The 20,711-nt window shown below is 35.3% G+C and overlaps 3 protein-coding genes across 3 annotated transcripts; all 3 read right to left on the bottom strand.

Moving 5' to 3' along the window:
* Positions 1-7,872: 7,872 nt before the first annotated feature.
* LOC114365882 (uncharacterized) lies at positions 7,873-12,978 on the bottom strand. The gene is made up of 5 exons (XM_028322579.1): positions 12,944-12,978; positions 11,456-11,617; positions 10,097-10,286; positions 9,449-9,582; positions 7,873-8,403 (listed from the first exon to the last, which is right to left on the bottom strand). The coding sequence occupies exons 1-5, from the start codon at positions 12,976-12,978 to the stop codon at positions 8,346-8,348; spliced, it is 579 nt and encodes a 192-aa protein (XP_028178380.1). The 3' UTR covers positions 7,873-8,345.
* A 3,207-nt stretch (positions 12,979-16,185) lies between these two features.
* LOC114365884 (uncharacterized) lies at positions 16,186-17,144 on the bottom strand. The gene is made up of 2 exons (XM_028322581.1): positions 16,580-17,144; positions 16,186-16,461 (listed from the first exon to the last, which is right to left on the bottom strand). The coding sequence occupies exons 1-2, from the start codon at positions 16,769-16,771 to the stop codon at positions 16,213-16,215; spliced, it is 441 nt and encodes a 146-aa protein (XP_028178382.1). The 5' UTR covers positions 16,772-17,144; the 3' UTR covers positions 16,186-16,212.
* A 1,541-nt stretch (positions 17,145-18,685) lies between these two features.
* LOC114365883 (uncharacterized) lies at positions 18,686-19,843 on the bottom strand. Its single transcript, XM_028322580.1, has 3 exons — positions 19,817-19,843; positions 19,440-19,684; positions 18,686-19,293 (listed from the first exon to the last, which is right to left on the bottom strand). The coding sequence occupies exons 2-3, from the start codon at positions 19,632-19,634 to the stop codon at positions 18,904-18,906; spliced, it is 585 nt and encodes a 194-aa protein (XP_028178381.1). The 5' UTR covers positions 19,635-19,684; positions 19,817-19,843; the 3' UTR covers positions 18,686-18,903.
* Between the last annotated feature and the right edge of the window lie 868 nt (positions 19,844-20,711).

Genomic DNA, 20,711 nt, shown 5'->3' with positions numbered 1-20,711 from the left:
ACAGTTGACAGAAAAACAATCAAATATGTGGGTAGATAGAAAACTTATCTCGCTTTAGCTTCTTTGTTCGGTTTGACAAGTCTATTGTTTAGACGATTTGTCTCTTTCACACATTATGTGCCGTCTCCTTTTTTATTTCGACTTACCATCTCTTTATAATGTATGTTCGCCTGGTACTTTTGTTTCAGAGTGGTGAAATTATCACGGGTAAAAGTCGATTGTAGAAAAGTCTTGTGTTGTCGGGAGCAGACCAACTCGTGAGTTTAAGCGAGACCTCAAAGATTTGTAGACGTTATCCCAACTATCCCAACTAATATTATAAATGCGAAAGTAACTCTGTCTGTCTGTCTGTCTGTTACGCTTTCCCGCTTAAACCTCGCAACCGATTTTGATGAAATTTGGCATAGAGATAGTTTGAGTCCCGAGAAAGAACATAGGATAGTTTTTATCCCGGTTTTTGAAACAGGGACGCGCGCGATAAAGTTTTTCTGTGACAGACAAAATTCCACGCGGGCGAAGCCGCGGGCGGAAAGCTAGTCCTTCATAAAATGATTTGAATAAAATATTACAATGAATAGGGGACAATTTAGCAGATATTGTTTTATTAATTTTATTAGAAGTTAAAAGTCCGCTCGCTGGTTTTCATTCAGATTGTAAATGAAAACCCCAAAATTATTCACCTCGACCATTCACCTTCATTCACCTTATCTAAAGGCGATGCAGTAGCCTAACTTTCGGACACTATTTTTACCCGACTGCGCCTGAAGGTGGGTTAAGTTTTTCGTTAAATTGTAAAAATGAGGGTTTTCGCGATTGAAAAATCCGCCAGATGGCAATACGTAGACGTGAGGTCCAAATGCTGCATGATTGGTGGACTTTGACATATCTGTCAATGTCATGTCAAAAATAACCAATCATGCAGCATTTGGACCTCGCGTCTACGTATTGCCATCTGGCGGATTTTTCAATCGCGAAAACCCTCATTGTTGAATGCTTAATTAAATAAAAAATACTGAAAATCTAAATTGTATGATGAACTGTCTCCCGAGTTGATTTTCTACCAACGACAATCACGCACAACCTTTATTTACAGCAAGAAACGGTCGAACCTGTGATAATTTCAACATTCTGACACCATTGTACCAGGAAACCATACATTAAGAAGAGATGGCTATTCGTCTTTAGGAAGAAGTAGACATCACATTGTGGGAAAGAGATAACACTTCAGAACAAAAGCCTTGTAAGAACGAGACAAACAGTTGATCGGAAAAACGACCAAATATGTAGGTAGATAGAAAAAAAATCTCGCTTAAGCTTCTTTGTTCGGTTTGACAAGTCTATTGTTTTGAAGTTTCATCTCTTTCACACATTATGTGCCGTCTCTTTTTTTTATTTCGAATTACCTCTCTTTATAATGTATGTTCGCCTGGTACTTTTGTTTCAGAGTGGTGAAATTATCACGGGTAAAGTCGTCGTTTTTAAGAAAGTCGCGTGCAAAATTATTATTTATGCACTGTTGGTAGCAGAAATCAACTCGTGAGTAGGCCTCATAATTTCAGAAAATATTAGAATCAGATTCCTTCTCAAAACGATTTGAATAAAATATTACAATGAATAGGGGACAATTTAGCACATATTGTTTTATTAATTAGAATTTCTGCAGTTTAGAAGTTAGTGTAATTAGAAGTTCGGCTGCTGCTTCTGCAGAGGACCTCAACCGGCGCAAATATGAAAATCTCAATGAGACTTACATATTTGGACGACGTGGGGACCAAGTTCCCACAAATTGATTGTTTAGTAAGATGTCTAAACGTTTAGTTGAGACATCTTACGATCCAAAGGCTGGCCTATACCTTGGCCAAAGAATTAGCCTGGCCATCCAGCGTGGCAATGTGGCCAACCTTCTGGGCACCTTCCCCCAAGACAGCGGATTAAACGAATTTTTTTATTTATAAGCCTTGTATTTTAAATTCTAATCGATAGACGATGCAGCAGCCTATCTTTTGGGCACTATTTTTACCCGAATGCGCCAGAAGAAGGGTTATGTTTTTCCTTAAATTGTACAAAATTTTTAAATGCTTAATTAAATAAAAAATACTGAAAATCTTAATTGTTGCTTGATCGATGTATGATGAACTGTCTCCCGAGTTAATTTTCTACCGACGACAATCACACACGACCTAATGCACAACCTTTTCTTTTTTCAATTTGTATCAAGAAACGGTCGAATCAGTGATAATTTCAACATTCTGACACCATTGTACCAGGAAACCATACATAAGGAAGAGATGGCTGTTCGTCTTTAGGAAGAAGTAGACAGCATATTGTGTGAAAGTGACAACACTTTAGATAAAAGCCTTGTAAGAACGAGACAAACAGTTGACTAGAAAAATTACCAAATATGTGGGTAGATCAAAATTTTTCTCGCTTTGTTCTTTTGACAAGTATATTGTTTAGAAGTTTGTCTCTTTCACACATATTATGTGCCGTCTTCTTCTTTTTATAAAGACTTACATCCATCTCTACTAATGTATGTTGGCCTGGTACTTTGGTGTCAAGATCGTGAAATTAACACTGGTATAGATGTCATACACTAAACTGTCCCAGCTATGACATTGTCAGGAGGGCGCTACTATCAATACTGGGTTATTTTAACTAAAATATAAACATATTTCAATTGCCATTATTTTGACGTTTCAAAATCGTTGGACTAAAGTAAAATCATCTTGATGACAAAAATAAAACAAATGAATACTTAAAACAAAACGTGATTGTGGTTTTGTCTTTTATATTTCTGACGTGATGAAAACCGTAAATATTGTTTTTAATCATAAAGTTTGGACAAAACGTTTTTTAATACTAAATTATGTACTTGTGTACCTACACATTAAGTTAGGCACCTAGCCAACTAAATTTTTGGAGAATTTGAGGATGATAAAACGAAAAAAACTATATTGCAAAACAAAAAATGTAGGGATTGCAGCAAAACTAATAATTTTAAAATTCTACGAAGTCTCGATCCGATGATAATTTTACCATTTTAACCAGCAACATTGAGCCCATGCCAGATAATTAATTTGCCATTTTTATTGCGTGGATGCTCTTTTTTGAATTATTTAGCAGTAGGAAGACACATCTGTGTGGCTTTATGGAAGTAAGTTACACTAATTGAAGCTTTACTGTAGGATGTTGCCAATTTTTACATGGAAAATGTATGATTTTGGATACTTACCAACTGAAATTACAGGATAAAACGCTTTATTCAATCACGTAGGCTCTGGTATTCTGTTTATCTAAATGTAACAAAAGTAAAACAAATATTTACAAAAATCAAAATCGTATATTCAACTTCAACTTAAAACTTAATTACAATATTGAGAAAATATTGTTCTCCGATATCAAACCGTTAACTAAATTGGAATAAACTGTTTAATAAATAATATTGTTTTAAAATTCACTAGTTACCGCTTATATTAAGGTCAAAATTCATGAAAATAAATCTACACCAAAAATAATATAAACATAGTTTTTAGTCACTATAATATCAAATGCTTTCTTCCATGAATCTTAAACCTCACTGTACAAATAGGCATTGAAAAATAATACCTGTTATATACGAGCTTAACACAAAAATAAAGAGTTAAACATTCTTTAATCTAAAATAAATGCGAACAGTACATCACTTAATGTAAAATAAACTAACATTTTAGTAATTAAAGTGTTAGTGGACTACTGTGAACTGTTACCAATACTAGTTCCGAGATAACGTGATATTCTGTTAAAACTAGAATTCAAAACGAAAAACCAAATAACTTTTTACTGGCACAATCACAGTCGCCCAACCGAATGTCTTTTTACTTTCAACTTAGTCTACACCGTAGTAGCCCACAACACTGTGAACTAAAATAACTTGATTAGGAACATTTTTAATCTATATACAGGTATATTGGCCTATACGGGGCAGTATTCTTTCAATATAAAAAAAAAAGAAATAGCTTAAAAGATCTTCACAGAGAAGAAAGAAACTTAATTATCATTTAAAAAATAGTTTCATTGTCTATTTTAAAGTGTTTGTGCATAGATAATGAGGGCTATCGTTTTAGCGCTCACCAGTTAGCGCCACTGTAGAGTAAGGTCCTGTCACTTGCTAGTAGCGAAGACAGTGGCGCCGGCTGGTGAGCGCTAAAGTGGTAGGAGGACTATCGCATTTGCACTCATCAAGATGACGCCACTGTCGAGTAAGGTCCTGTCAATCGCCAGGGGTGCCAACTGTTAAGTATAAAAACGATAGCCCTCATTGAAAGAATACTGCGATAAAATATTGTAATAAATCTATTTTTCGATGACCGGGACAGAGATGAATGTCAAAATCTTTTTAGTTCACAAACCATATTAACAACTCCCAATGAAGGTATATTCATATTGCTAGACTTGTTTAATTCAAAAACTCATTAGCTCTACTTAAATTTTTTACTCTGTCGCTTTTTCTTTTAACAGAATGTCAGGATTTAAACAGACGGATAAGACTAAAATATTGGCAATTGAACATCCCTAGAAGTTCTGCATAGTCAGATAGACAGGTTTTAGAAAAGCGTCCATTATCATTCAAATAAATCCACTACAACGTTCAGAGAAGTAAGTAAAAATCACTTGAGTAAGGTACTTATTTGATAACACTTGAAAACTGAAACTTAGCTTGAACATGAAATCGAAAAAAATAACCGTTATTTGTGACAGCAAGGCAGTGTTACTAGCAGTGAAAAGCTTAAAACTACCATTTTTATAATTTACAATTTTTAGGGCATGTTCCTATTAGAGCACTCATTTTAAAATGAGTTCACGACTGTTGACTAATGTTTTTTTTTATTTGAGAATACTATATAGTTTTTACTTATGATTACGTATCCTGAACTTTAATTTCGCTTTGAATAAGGAAGAGATAAAACAGTGAATTAGTTAAAATTCGATGATGATTTTGGGTTATTCAAATACATTGTTTACATTACATTCAAGTTTACAATATCAACGCGACAACGACCCAATCAACAAGCTGTTTATGTTGATTTAACAATGTAAAAATTAATTCTAATGTCAATATTGTTATTCATTATGATAGCGATTACCCAAGCCTGCCTTTTTTAGTAAAAAGGTAATTAATTATCATAAAGACAAGAGTCTTTTTGAGGCACAAATGTAAAACAATGAGCGATTGTTTAAACGTAACTCTACATAATGGTGTTGATGAATGATTATTTTCGTTGTAACGAGGTTTTATAAAAACATATTATTATTTGATGTTACTACCTTCACACACACAATCAACGTTAAAGGTTGTGGTTAGGGTCTTGGAGAACTGTGATGAAGAAAAACCTCCTTACAACTAGGCTTTATTCTACTGACCATAAACATTGAGCTCTATTTTAATAACTTGTACAAATCAAACACTCGAAAAGCTAGAAGAACTTCAAGGAAAATATTGAGATTGATTGCGTTTAGTGTTCAGTAGAATAAAGTCTTACCATGCAATGAAAACCATGAGGAAAACTTAACAGGCGTCTATACAGACGCATTGTCAAAATTTCAAACAGTACAAATATATTAATAATATCAAAAACCCTCAAAAAACAGGGCAACACTATTAAAATGAACACTGAATACTTGGTAGTTTTGTCACAACATTACTCCACAGGCGATAAATATTGAAGATAATCTATACTTCCAACTTTAAATTTTGCATCAGATAGTTCCTAGGTCTTAGAACGAAAAACTATTCCTTGAATTTATTTTCAATTTAAAGGTGTTAAAAATAAGATTATCCACAATAATATACACCCTAACAATCTCCCAAAATTGTCACGTACTACACACAGTTTGTAAAATACCAATAAGCATAACCATTCAATACACAACATTCCTATTGCTACAAACATGTATACATCACAATGTATAATATGTATGTATATATCACAAGATCTTAATTTAATTGTAGAGCAGGCCAGTCATTTTATTCAGTTATTAAAATTTTAGTAAGTAAATAAAAATGTTTTAGTGTAACATATTAAAACTTCGTTTTAAGACAGTACAAAATGTCTAATATTCGTAGTTTTAATGAACATTAATCTTCAATATAGAATCAAGTGAGTTTATTAATAACATTTCATTGACAGCAATGTTCATACCCTTATTATACCAAATATGTACAAAAAGTACATTTCTAACCACAAGACCAACATACACTTTCTTAACCATAATACAATAAGGCGAATTATTGACAGTCCATCCATTATACATCAGTGCTTTAAAAAACTACCAAATTATGTTGCCATACTAAACAAAAACTACCATAATAGTAGTTTTTTGTAACGTTGTGCTACATTAAAATTTTAGAGGTAAAATAGAAATAAAATGATATGCTCAGCTTGATTTTTAGTAAAATTGTCTTTTTAGATTCATTATGTCATGTAAAACATACTTATCGTTAAAATTGACCTACTAATGGAGAAAAACTAAAATATGATTGGCACATTTTATTTGTATGAAATTGAAGACCTAGCAGTGCCGAGAGAATTTTATTATTTCTGCAAACTAGTTAAAAGCCTAACGTCTACACTTATAAAGTGTCGTCATATTACATAAGTTACAATTTAAAACTTCCAAAACGGATTATAAAATGCTAAAAATCGCCAAAATTTGTAATTGTATAGTTTAAAAAAAGTCATAATGCCTATAAACCTAGATACAATATTTAACAAAGTATACACCTAAATACAACCATTATTTCGAGCATGCTGACTGATACAAAAGAAAATGAGTTGAACTGCAACTAATTACCGCACGCTAAATATAAAAGTACGACCCTAATGTTTACTGTTGTCCTTAAATTCCATTTTCAGATCTTGTTTACAGTTTATATCAACATAAATATTCTACAACGACAATAATAATGTACCGTGTTTCTTAAAAAAAACAGATTCCTGCAAATCAGTCTAACAATACTTAGTTGGTCATTAACTAAAACATGACTGAGTTTCTTGCGCTGCTTCTTCTCAGCACTGGCCCATTTATTGTCCCGAAGTAATGGTAAGGTTAATAATAATTCTGGGGCGTGTAAAAGTGCTTTTTAAAAGCCTATTTGCAAAAAGATAAATTACTTTTATGAGTTATTTAATTTTTAGCGTTAAGAGTCGCATCTCAAACTAATTTGAAAATTATAAATAACTTGAAAAAATCGAACTGCCTAAGGCGGGAATTGAAACCACGATCGTGGTTTCAAGTTATTTATAATTTTCAAAATACTTTTATGAGTTTTTCATGCACTCACTATGATGAACTTAATATGTAATGCCTAAATAGGCACAAATGTCTGAAATTAATCTCATAGCTAGATGTAAGATCACATGGCATCTTTATGCAGTTCAAAACAATCCTGGTGCCAAACTTTCTATGTGATTTTTTATACTGAGAACGGTAATTAGTTGCAACTCAAATCTACAATACGCAGCGTTGGCAGTGTTATGTGTTATTAATAATACATTACGTATAGATTCTAAAGAGATTTCCAAACATCGACCTTATGGCAACGGCTTTGAGAATAATATTCAAGATTGATAAAACTATATCTACACCGTTTCATTTAAAACTAGTACTTACATAAATCGTTAATAAACTTTACAAAACATGCACGCTTATAACAGCCTCCGGTTTTAAAACTTAGGTACTGGCAGAAATTTCCTCCTTTGAGACTCTTATTGTATTAGAGAAAAACCATGCCTGAGCAATTTATGAAAATGTGATTATAAAGCCATGTATTCATTAGGCAACATTTGTTGATAAACACTGTTTATAAACTGTTCATAAACAATGTTTCATAATGTTTCATCATCCCTGTAAACAGTTTATAAACAGTCCATAAACATAGGTGATGAAACATTGTTTATGATACATGTTGTCGTGCTCCTCGCTATGAGTGGAGTGTGGACGGCCAAGTTTCAGAAACCTGTGTTTATGGTAAACTTGTTTCACACTAGTCATAAACAGTTTATCAACAAATGTTGCCTAATGAATACATGGCTCAAACATAAACAAATGACAGTCAGCATTTACAATTATACTAACGACGCGTACAATTCGAATATAAAAACTGAGGGTACTAAGTCACATAAAGCTGTGGTCGTATAATAGCGTCGATGACAGATTCGAGATGAAAGATTCAACAGTTTCGCGTACTCGTATATGACACGCGTCTGCAACGTCTGTAGAAATACTGCGACTTACGTAAAGCCGTGGCTGTGCGTGTGACGTCAGGCGCCCACGATAGCTACGGTGGGCGGCGGCTTGGGCGGCCGTCACGCGCGGGGCAAGGGCTTCTCGCCGAGGCGTTTGGCTAGCTCTGATATTAGCTCCCTGGAAGAAGAAATCGTTATGTTATATCTGGTTTTCTGGCTATACTCCACAGAAGATACTGGGCTGCAGTCTACAGTCTATGTATACTATAGAATCAGAATCAGAATCTGAATTTTATTTGCGTAAAAACATGGTATATAAAGATGTTACAGAATTCAGTAGTGCACATGTTTCGCCATTACAAATAGACACCACCAATCAATTGACGTACTTTTTAAACTGTCAAAACGAAACTGTCTCATAGATTTTGTATGGCACTACTAGCAAGTGACGTCACTATTTTGTCAACTCAAATAAACTACTTTTTTCAATTACAATGCAACCAAAAATCGTAATTTACATGTAATTTAAAATTAATAAAGTTTTTAAGACCAGAATGAAGTATCTATTTAGAAAAGTTGTGATTTCGAATTATTGGGGGATGGTGTCAAATTGTCTATAAATAGCATATCGGGTAATGTCGCTTGTTCACATCCATCGCCCTATTAGAACGACGCCGTATCCAAGCGACGAACCACTTTAAAAAACTGGATGATAATACATTTTTTTTCACACTTAAACCACTAAACCGATTGTGATGGTATAGAGATAGCTTGAGACCTAAGAAAAGGATAGATTTTTAGGGGACATACTCGCAAGGTTCTGGAGTGGAGGCCACGTTTCGGAAAACGCAGCGTGGGACGTTCACCCACAAGGTGGACCGACGACATCAGAAAGGTAGCAGGAAGGCGCTGGACGTAGGCCGCTACCAACCGGGCAACATGGAAAGCATTGGGGAGGCCTATGTTCAGCAGTGGACGTTCCTATGGCTGAGATGATGATGATGCGCACGAGAAAGTCTTTATGTGACAGGCCGAAATTCGCACGGGCTAAGCCGCGAGCTAAGCTTATTCTGTATCTTTTAAGTTTTACCTGTAAATGAGGGGGTCCATGTTCCTAGCAAGCATATAGAGCAGCCACCAGTCACCGCCGTCTCGATGGTGATCGAGCGCGACCGCGCGTGCAAACGCCGCGGGCAAACGCTAGTCTTTACTATAAATGTTACCTGTAAATGAGGGGGTCCATGTTCCTAGCAAGCATATAGAGCAGCCACCAGTCGCCGACGTCGGTGCGCCGCGATACCACCACCGCTGTCTGGTGCAAGCGTGCGACCGCGCGTGCAGACGCTGCGGGTAAACGCTAGTCTCTTATATTGATAGTTACCTGTAAATGAGGGGGTCCATGTTCCTAGCAAGCATATAGAGTAGCCACCAGTCGTCGACGTCTCGATGGCGAGTGTACGACCGCGCGTGCAAACGCCGCGGGTAAACGCTGGTCTTTACTGTTAATGTTACCTATAAATGAGGGGGTCCATGTTCCTTGCAAGCATATAGAGCAGTCACCAGTCGCCGCCGTCTCGATGGCGAGTGTACGACCGCGCGTGCAAACGCCGCGGGTAAACGCTAGTCTCTAATGTTGATAGTTACCTGTAAATGAGGGGGTCCATGTTCCTAGCAAGCATATACAGCAGCCACCAGTCACCGCCGTCTCGATGGCGAGATTTTGTGATTTTGTGGCCTAGATAGATGTAGTGGTCGACCAATTCTACAGGTAGGACGTGATTTTTCGCATTTTCAATGTTCGTCATGATTTTCGTTTTTGACAAATTCAATTTTAACCCTACTTTTGCTGATTCACGTTGTAGTTGGTCTACCATATCAATCATATCTTCAATGCTATCACTGATCAGTGCGATATCGTCGGCAAATCGCAGGTTGTTTAGCCTTTCTCCATCAATTATTATTCCCTTGCTTGTCCAATCTAACTCTTTAAAGATATTTTCAAGGGCAGCGTTGAACAACTTGGGCGATATGGTGTCACCCTGACGGACTCCTCTCTCCAGTCTAAACGCATTGGTTAACTTATGGAGGCGTATCGAGGATGTTCCGGATAGCTGAAGGTGGAGGCTGGAGTGAACTGGATGCGTGTGGCCAGGGACAGAAAACGGTGGAGGGTTGAAGAGGAGACCTATGTTCGAAGGCGAACCCAAAGGCTGACATAGATAGATGTTCCTAGCAAGCATATACAGCAGCCACCAGTCACCGCCGTCTCGATGGCGATTGAGCGCGACCGCGCGTGTAAACGCCGCCGGCAAACGCTGGTCTTTACTGTTAATGTTACCTGTAAATGAGGGGGTCCATGTTCCTAGCGAGAATATACAGCAGCCACCAGTCGCCGCCGTCTCGATGGCGAGTGTACGACCGCGCGTGCAAACGCCGCGGGTAAACGCTGGTCTTTACTGTTAATCCCAACTAATATTATAAATGCGAAAGTAACTCTGTCTGTCTGTCTGTTACGCTTTCCCGCTTAAACCTCGCAACCGATTTTGATGAAAAGACAATGCCGGAAATTGGCGTCTTTTTTTTTTTCGCGCGGCCATCGACCAAACTTTGTTTTTTGATTACAAAATAGTGTAATAAACCAAACTTACTATGACATGTATACCTCTAAACTCAGTCTGAACTGAGTTACGAGCATTAGAAGTTTGATGATTTTCATACTAAGATTTGCTTTTTGCGCGCAAAGTTTTGTAAGAAATTGCAACAAAATAGTGAGATTGTATGTGTAAACAAACAATATCATCCATTAAAGGCTCCAGACATCAGTATGGAGCAGAATCAGCGCAATAAAAAAATAGCGCAATATTTTGTTGCAATTTCTTACAAAACTTGCGCACAAAAAGCAAATCTAGTATGAAAATAATCAAACTTCTAATGCTTGTAACTCAGTTCAGACTGAGTTTAGAGGTATACATGCCATAGTAAGTTTGGTTTATTACACTGTTTTGTAATCAAAAAATAAAGTTTGGTCGATGGCCGCGCGAAAAAAAAAAGACGCCACTTTCCATACAAAATCTGGCATTGCCATTTGGCATAGAGATAGTTTGAGTCCCGGGAAAGAACATAGGATAGTTTTTATCCCGGTTTTTGAAACAGGGACGCGCGCGATAAAGTTTTTCTGTGACAGACAAAATTCCACGCGGGCGAAGCCGCGGGCGGAAAGCTAGTGTTACCTATAAATGAGGGGGTCCATGTTCCTAGCGAGCATATAGAGCAGCCACCAGTCGCCGACGTCGGTACGCCGCGATACCACCACCGCCGTCTCGATGGCGATCGACCGCGACCGCGCGTGGAGGAGCCGCGGCCTTATCGACGGCACGAAGATTATCACTAGCCTGGAAACAGAACATTAAGTATAAATAAAAATGTAAAGTAAAATATAAAGAGGTGTAAGAAGCGATAAAAATTGGATGAATTTTAAATACAGTTCGAAGGAACTCCAATGCCTGTCTGTCTTATTTGAGCTGAATCAACTAGTGTCTGATTGTTTTTTATGCATCCTACTTACTCGTAATATTATAAATGCGAAAGTTTGGATGTTTGGATGTCTGGATGTTTGTTACTCTTTCACGCAAAAACTACTGAACGGATTTTGATGAAACTTTACAGTATTATTGTTTATAACCCAGAATAACATTAGGCTATAATTTATGACGATCTGGGACAAACTAAATTTCACGCGGCTTCACCCGCGGGAAAAAGCTAGTAACAAATATTTTTGACCATAATTGATTTTCCTTGAACGCAGGAGGACGACGACGAACGCAGGAGAACCTATGATCCATTTAATTTATTTCGCAAAGCTTCTACATATCATAAACACAGTCATGGACCATGATCTTTAACAAGGTTTTATTTATAACCGATTTTACTTATAGTCCAGTCAATAAATATGGAATTACGTAATTATGGAAATTCGAGAACGTGAAATACGAAGCAAGAACATCATAATGATGGGTATCCCCGAGCAATATACAGAAAATGTAGAAGAAAGAAGAGGAATCGATAAAAGCGAGACATCGAAAATCTTACTAGAAATCTATCCACAATGTCCTAACCCGGAAAGGTTGATACGCTTAGGTAAATTTGAAAAAGGAAAAAATAGACCCCTGAAAGTCCAGTTCTCGTCAGAGGAGACGGTAAAACACATTCTGAAGAACAAATCTAAAGTAAGAAATGATTCGATAAGAATATATTCGGACCAAACACCCAAACAACAAAAAGCCCTTATGGATTTACGTGAGGAACTACGCTCACGTGCAGACAATGGTGAGAAAAACTTAGCAATAAAATATGTAAAAGGAGTGCCTAAAATCGTAAAACAGGAGTCAAAAAACTAATTAATTCTACAAATAAGGAAGTTAAAAAAGGAAAACCAGAATTCATAACCTATGAGATCAGCAGCAATTATACAAATGTAACACAACAGGCAAAATCTATTAAATTCCTATATGCAAACGTCCGTAGCATTGTAAAACTCGGAAAATTAGACGAACTCAGATGTATAATAGAATCTTTTGGAACAACGATACATGCCATAATATTGACTGAAACTTGGATTAAGAATGAAAATGAAGCGAAAAGAATGAATATTCCCAACTATATGCATTACTACAATTATAGAACAAATGCAAGAGGCGGAGGAGTATCTATATACGTACACAATGACATGAAGCATGAATGTGTTGAGGAACATCTTGAGGACGGTAATCACTTCTTGTGGGTGCACTTAAAAACGCTCTCTTTGGACATTGGAGCCATCTACAGACAGCCAAGCTCGAATCCCAGTAACTTTCTTGAAGTCTACAATCATCAATTGTCAAAAAGAAAACGAACACTCATATTTGGAGACCTAAACTTAAATCTACTTAGCGATGAAAAGTGCGTAAAGGATTACAAAGAAGTGTTACGAGAAAATAAAACTATAATTTTAAACAAAATCGCCGCAGATTACTGCACACGTCAAACAGCATCTACTAAAACTATATTGGACCATATATGCACCGATCTCAATGACAATACTTTTCATATGGCTGTAATCGAGTCGGCTTTATCTGATCATAAACAGATATATCTCGAAATCCATAGACAGACTCCTGTACCCGTTAAGAGAACGCAATATACAGTACTAAATTATCACAGCTTTTTTAAAACAGTTGAAGATTCAATTATGAACTTAGACAATGACTACGAACCGTTGGAAGAGTTAATTCTGGTAGCCATGAATAAAAATATGGATAAAAAATACAAGATACTTAATCTTCCCAGAAAAGAATGGATTAGTAAAGAAATAATTGCAGCAATCAACGCCAGGAATAATCTATGGCACAAAATGAAGGTAACACCTCATGAGGACAAATTGAAAAAGGACTTTACTAAGCAAAGAAATATAGTCAGCGCCAGCATCCAATCTGCCAAAAATAGGTACTATCACAAAGCTTTTAGTGATTGTAAACAGAATCCCTTAAAAATGTGGCAACTAATTAATAATTTATCGAATAACAAAAATAAAACCAATCACGTTGAGATTAAACTTAAAATATCGTCAAATATAATAACAGACACAAAAGAAATATGCAACCATTTTAACTCGTTTTTCTGTACAATAGGCTTAGAATTAGCTAACAGGATTCCGCAGAGATTTCACAACGGTTTAACATACACAATATCATCAAAAAACTCAGTAACCGAAACCAATGAATTATCAATATTAAACCCAACTAAAAAGACAGAAATCACAAAAATTATTGATGAAATGGACGCAAACACAAGTGCTGGCATAGACGGAATTAGTACTAAAGCTATCAAATGCATTAAGAATATTATTGCCAGTAATTTAGCTGAGAGTGTCAATAAATGTTTCTCTGAGGGATACTTTCCGAATTCTCTCAAGATTGCTAAGGTCACACCGATACACAAATCTGGCAGCAAAATGGACCCTAACAACTATAGGCCTATATCGGTGTTACCAGTATTGTCCAAAATTTTTGAAAGACTAATTTACGACCGCTTGTCTAGTTACTTGTCATCTATTAACTTCTTTTTTACAAAACAGTATGGTTTTCGGCCCAAATCAAATACTGTTTCTGCTACTGTAGACTTAGTCACAAGAATTAAAACAAATATTGATGAGAAAAAAATTACATTAGGAATATTTATCGATTTACAGAAGGCTTTTGACACGGTCAGTCATGAAATACTCTTACTGAAGCTAAAAAGCGTGGGTGTTACAGGTGTGGCTTTTGAAATTTTTAAATCGTATTTGCAGAACAGACGCCAAATTGTTAAGATTGGCAATGAGCAGAGTGAGCCCCGGACAGTTTCTTGTGGTGTTCCGCAGGGATCGATCCTGGGCCCCTTACTGTTTCTCATATACATTAACAATATAAGTGAAATAGGCCTCCATGGGGACGTCTTCCTATATGCGGATGATACAAGTTTGTTTTACTCTAGTCATTCTCTCGATGATATAATAAACCAAGCACAACATGATTTGAATACCCTTCATGACTGGCTTCAGTCAAACCTACTAACAATTAATATATCAAAGACAAAATATATAATTTTTGCAGCTAAAAATAAAAAAATACCTAACTATAGTCCTTTAAAGATAAATGACACAATAATTCAAAAAGTTAATACGGAAAAATATCTCGGCCTAGTTCTTGATAACCAATTAACGTGGAAAGCGCATATAGATACTGTTTGTAATAAACTAACATCATTAACTGGTGCTCTAAAAGGGATGGCAAGATGTCTCCCAAATCACGTGAGGTACACTATCTATAACTCGTTAGTCAAATCGCACTTAGACTACTTAATTGAAGTATGGGGATCAGCAGCGAAAATACATATAAATAAATTAAAAATTGCACAAAATAAATTAATCAAAATTTTATTCAGATACCCTTACCTCACACATACTAAAGTAATTTACGAAGAAACTAAACTAATGAACCTTACCCAGATATACAAATATAACATATGTATACTTGTAAGAAAAATATTAACGAAAGACATTCACAGCGAAATAACGTTTACTAAAAAATTTACTCATAATAAACGCTTAACAAGGCAGGCAAATAATATTTGCTTAAATTCACCGCGTACCAACTACGGAAAAAAAACCATTATTTATGAAGGAGCCCAGACCTACAACAAGCTACCAAAAACAATAAAAGATTGTCAGTCTCTTTACATGTTTAAAAAATTACTAAAGGCTCACATTTTAAGGGATTTCTCGTAAATATATTTAGCTACGATTACTATTTTTGTTTTTTTTTATTTTATTTTTTATTATATAGATTCAGATTTAAGTTCTAAGATGCTCGCAACAATAATATTATACATTTAAAGTTGCTATTTAAAATATTTTGTACATCTCAAAATTTTTTGCAAATTTCAATAGCGCGTTATCGCATTGTACTGTGCTATCACCCTTAAGTGAATATCCCCACTAAAAGTAGTCGCAAGTCGCAATACGCTTAGCGCGCAGCGTCGAACAACTCAATGTTTGAATGTTTTCAAACATACCCACATTTAAAATGCTAGTTGGTAATAATGTATTTAATTGTAATGAATTGTATTTGTGTTTTCTCTATAAGTGGATTTTGTAAATTCTTTTGAGAAAATAAATGTCTTTAACCGTATAAATGGGTCCAAGTAGCTTTATTACAAAAAAAATAATTTTAAACCCCGGACTTAATTAATAAAACCACCCCGGACGAATTCTGGTTTAAAATGACATTGATTTCCATACTAAATGTCAATTTAATTATACCAGAGTTTAACTTTTTGTATTATGGGGGATATAGTCCTACTAATATTATAAATGAGAAAGTTTGTGTGAATGTCTGGATGTTTGTTACTCTTTCACGCAAAAACTGCTTAACGGATTTTGTAGAAACTTTACAGTACCTAAACAAAATTTTTAAAAAATACCTTGACTGCAAGACGGTAATAATGATAATATGTCATATTTCTCATTTTGTATGGTCTTCTCACTAATTGTAGATATTCTTTGCCTTTTAACAAAGGCATAACGAGGTTCACTTGTGCACTTGTGTTTCCTGTCTGTTTGGCAGTCAAATCTCGATGGTACGCAATTTGGTTTCATTCGAACTCGTTTAACAGAACCCATTAACTTATACTCTGTATAATTTACCATATCATTTTCCAGCTGAAATATGATAATACATTGTACATAACCTATAAATGCATTACAAAATTTGTTTTGTCTTAATAACTAATATGAAGTTTTTTTTAATTGTTCGAAGGCTATTTAAACGCTTACTTACATCAAAGTGGTCTTCACAGAAATACAGTCTCGTCTTGGTGGACAGTAATTTTGGATCTCTTCCTGCCAGTTTTAACCAAGTGTATCTCATTTTGATATCACTTGGCAATTGAATCCACAATTTTTGTGACGTTTTTATACTTGTATTCGTGCATTCAGGCACAAGACACCAATGATACACATTAGAACTCATTATTTACACAATTCTTGTCTCAGTATTTCGCAGTCGTATTGTTTACGTGTCAGAGTGACGTCACGAACCGAAACAGCATGGCGCCAAGCGTTTCCGCGCGAAAAGTAAATATCATAAATAGGGCATTCTTAGGCTTTATAAAATTGGAACAAAAATACCACTGGTTCATTAAAACCTCATTGATTGACAACACATTGAAAAAAAATGGTTTAAGACCCTATTTTTTTGGATGCAAAATATGTCCTGAACATAAAGTTCATGCCAAATTATAAATAGATGCACGCTTATTCTTAATGAAGAAGATGAAGCCATTCAGTCCATTCATTACAACTGTCTACAGCATTTTTGCGCACGGGTTATGCATAGCTTATTTTTATTGCTTTAATACCTAGAAATAAGAATGTTAACAAAAAGGACATTGGGAACTTTAATATGAGAAAATGCCCCATGGCGGACAAAGATGAAACGTATTTTATTTCAAAGCTTTATACTTGTAGGTATATTCACTTAAAGCGCTATGTTGTGAGATATGGGAATTCTGAGATATGACGAGTCTAAGTTGAAAATATATTTGTCTAAAATGATTTGATATTTTTACATGTTATGTTGTTTGGCATTGCAGAGTAACCAATAAAAGTAAATAAAATAATATAAATAAATAAAAAATATAAATAAAATAATATAAATAAATAAAATATTATAAATACTTAAATTAATATTAGACAACATCTCATATATTACTCCAACCCAAAATAAGTAGCTAAGGCATTTGTGTTATGGAAATCGGGAACGACGAACCACAACACACCCAAACCAGAGACAATGTGAAAAGATCGTTTTCTATATTGTCCCGGCCGGGAATCGAACCCGGGACCTCAGAGCCCCGATTACGGTAACTTTTAACGTCAACAATCCAGACACGCTTCTCGATTCTGCGATACGATTGGTCAAAACAGCTGACGTACGCTGTTGAACGACCAATCGTATCGCAGAATCGAGAAGCGTGTCTGGATTGTTGACGTTAAAAGTTACCGTAATCGGGGCTCAGGATTGGCCCGACACACCTTGAAAACCGGTGTGTGCGCCTCTCCGCCACGGAGGTCGTCAAAAATGTTACCTAAATGTAAAATAAAATAAAATATTAAAACTTCATTTTCTCAATATTCCCATATAAGAGAGAAAAAAAAATGCACGGAAATTCATTGGATATTAGTATGTATCATCTGTGATAGGTTTCGTTTGTGTCCGCTACTTTTCGAAAAGTGGCGCAAAAAGTTCCCAATGTCATTTGTTCTGAATTTGCTTTTATGCTTAGATTAATTATTAATCTAAGCTTTTATGTATAAAAAATAGAAAAAATCACATGATTTAATTTGTTGCCAAATATTTTTTTTCTTTCTTTCTTTCATTCTTTCTAATTATTAAAACATACCAAACATCCATTTAAGATTCATTCTCACAAGAGAAAATTTAAAATAGAGTCCAAATATTTATTAAAAATGAAAAGTTCTAATTTCCTGTCATGTTCCATAGAAGATTTTTCTCATAAAAATCTAACTCTATCATGCTTTCAGTATACTGGCCTTGGTAACGTCGTCTCTCAAATCCCACTATATTTTGATGAAAGCTTGCCCCTTGTTCTTATAAGCCCCCATAATTATTATCTATAAATATATCCCAATGAGAATGTGACGTGCATCTTTAGAGACATTCTACTATGAAGATGGAAAATTCAAATCGCTATAACTCTTTAAAAAGCAAATATTTTCGATTTGTAATCGCACTTTTTTTATATAAATATGCTTTTAATCAGAATATAATAAGTAAAATCCATCCGCAAAAAAAATTTTTTTTTTTGTTGACCGGTGTTATTGGAAGAAGTCTAAATTGACAATAGTTGGTAGCAGCTTAAAATACTTGACTGCTAAAGAGTTAAACCTGTTTTTGGATGAAGCAAGGAAAAGAAAAATAGAAGACTGTGAAATTTTGAAATACCAACCTGTGAAATTTTGAAATACCAACCCACATACTGTCCTAGAGAAACACAGGCTGCTTCAAAGCATCAATTAATATTTAAATTTAAAGAAAAAAATGTTGAAGATTTTTTGAAAAAAATTCAAATAACCAAGAGTTTAATCACAAAAGTAGAGGAAGAAACAAGAGGTCAATCCACAAGCATGTGGTTTAAGCATACCTATAAAATTCACGTAAACGCCGAATGTTCTACATAATAGTTTATTGTTAGTATTAATGTTATTCTTATAAATACCTGAACTTGTGTGAGGAATAGCATTGTATGAAGAACTTGGTGTACAACTTTCCTCTTGTTCTTTCAGAGACTCCGCTATTATGGTCATTCTTTGTTTTTTTAATACATATGATTGTTCAGTGCTGCTGCATGTTCGCTTCCGTCTATCTTCTTGACATGCGAATTTACTTGGAATGCAGCCAGGTTTCATGCGGACTTGTGATACCTTCCCCATGATATGATACTCGGTATAATTAAGCATATCGTTTGGTAGCTGGAAAAATAAAAACCATGATAATTACTGTCATGAATAATTCCTAACCTCATTTGTTGTTATCATTATTCTTACACAAAGTTCAACAATTTCATTAATGTTGGTACATAGATATCAGATTATGTTGTGTGAAATATCTAACTTACATTGAAATGATCTTCACAAAAATACATCCTTGATTTTGTTGATAAACAATGGGCATTATATTTTCTTGCGAGTGTCAGCCACTTTTTACGCATCTGCTGATTGTTTGGTACGTATATAAATAACTTGTTTGGCGTTTTGATACTTGTGCTTGTACATTGGGGCACTATACAGTACTTGTAATACGATGAATCCATTAGTAATTAATATTTATATAACTTTAAAATTTCCGTACTACTTAAAACAGGCCCCCTAGACAAAACGCACTTTTTGATCGAATCGAAAATCGAATCCGTCAAAACTCCATACAAAAAAGGGGCTTTTCGACCACTTTGCGACTGGTTTGCGATTATAATTTGCACGTTGTCTAGACCCACTGCTGTGTTTTGCAAAGCGTGACGTCACTCAAGACGCCATGATGACGGCCGGTCGTGAGCACAGATCTATCACAGATTAGAGAGTATAGATGACCCACGCTGAACTGTCCCGCCAAACTCAATGACAGGGGGGCGCTACCATCGTTCAACTATATGGTTTCCAACATGGCAAAAATCGGAACTAGCGATTCGGTATTGACGGTGGCGCCCCACTGTCAATGTCATGCACAGGACAGTTCAGTATTTTGGAACTATATGTGTCGCAGGCAAATTGTATGATTCCGCATTTTACAAACGGCGTCGTCAGTTTACAAACGCTCGCTGTTCTATGAAATGCCGAAGGCAAATTGGCGACTCGTTCAATTGATAAAATTTCGACTATGAATGTTGCAATAGGGTGACCATCATAAAACACGTCATGTTGGATAAATCAGACTTAATTTCAGAAATCAGGTAGGTATCTATTCAGGTAAGACAAACCTAAAACTAGCTACTCCTAAAGTAATTAAAATATTTTCGTAATAAAAACAACACTAAACTAATTTAAACTATTGACGTACCTATAGGTAGGTACATAAAACTATGACATAAAATAAGTTTCGATAGTCAGTCCTTTAATTAAGTCTTACATTTTAATTATACCTACCTAGAAGAAGTCTAGAAGACAACACAATATATTTTTAAACCAATAATATTCCGCAGCAGTCCTCCACCAGTCCGAGCACCAGATTCCATTGTCACCTTAGCCTTTTTTACGTACCGGATAACCTCAAAAACTATTTCATTTTTCCATAGCTTTTTCACTGCTCCTATTTGTGAATCGTAAAATATTTTTAATTCACTAAGTATAATAAATTTCTTTTTTTGTGAAAAGTCCTTTGAATATATATAAGAGGG

Source organism: Ostrinia furnacalis, unplaced genomic scaffold (assembly GCF_004193835.3).
Source record: "Ostrinia furnacalis isolate ACB-3 unplaced genomic scaffold, ASM419383v2 OfSCF7674, whole genome shotgun sequence".
NCBI lineage: Eukaryota > Metazoa > Arthropoda > Insecta > Lepidoptera > Crambidae > Ostrinia > Ostrinia furnacalis.
The sequence above is the reverse complement of the archived record's forward strand: the minus strand, read 5'-3'. Positions and strand labels throughout refer to the sequence as shown.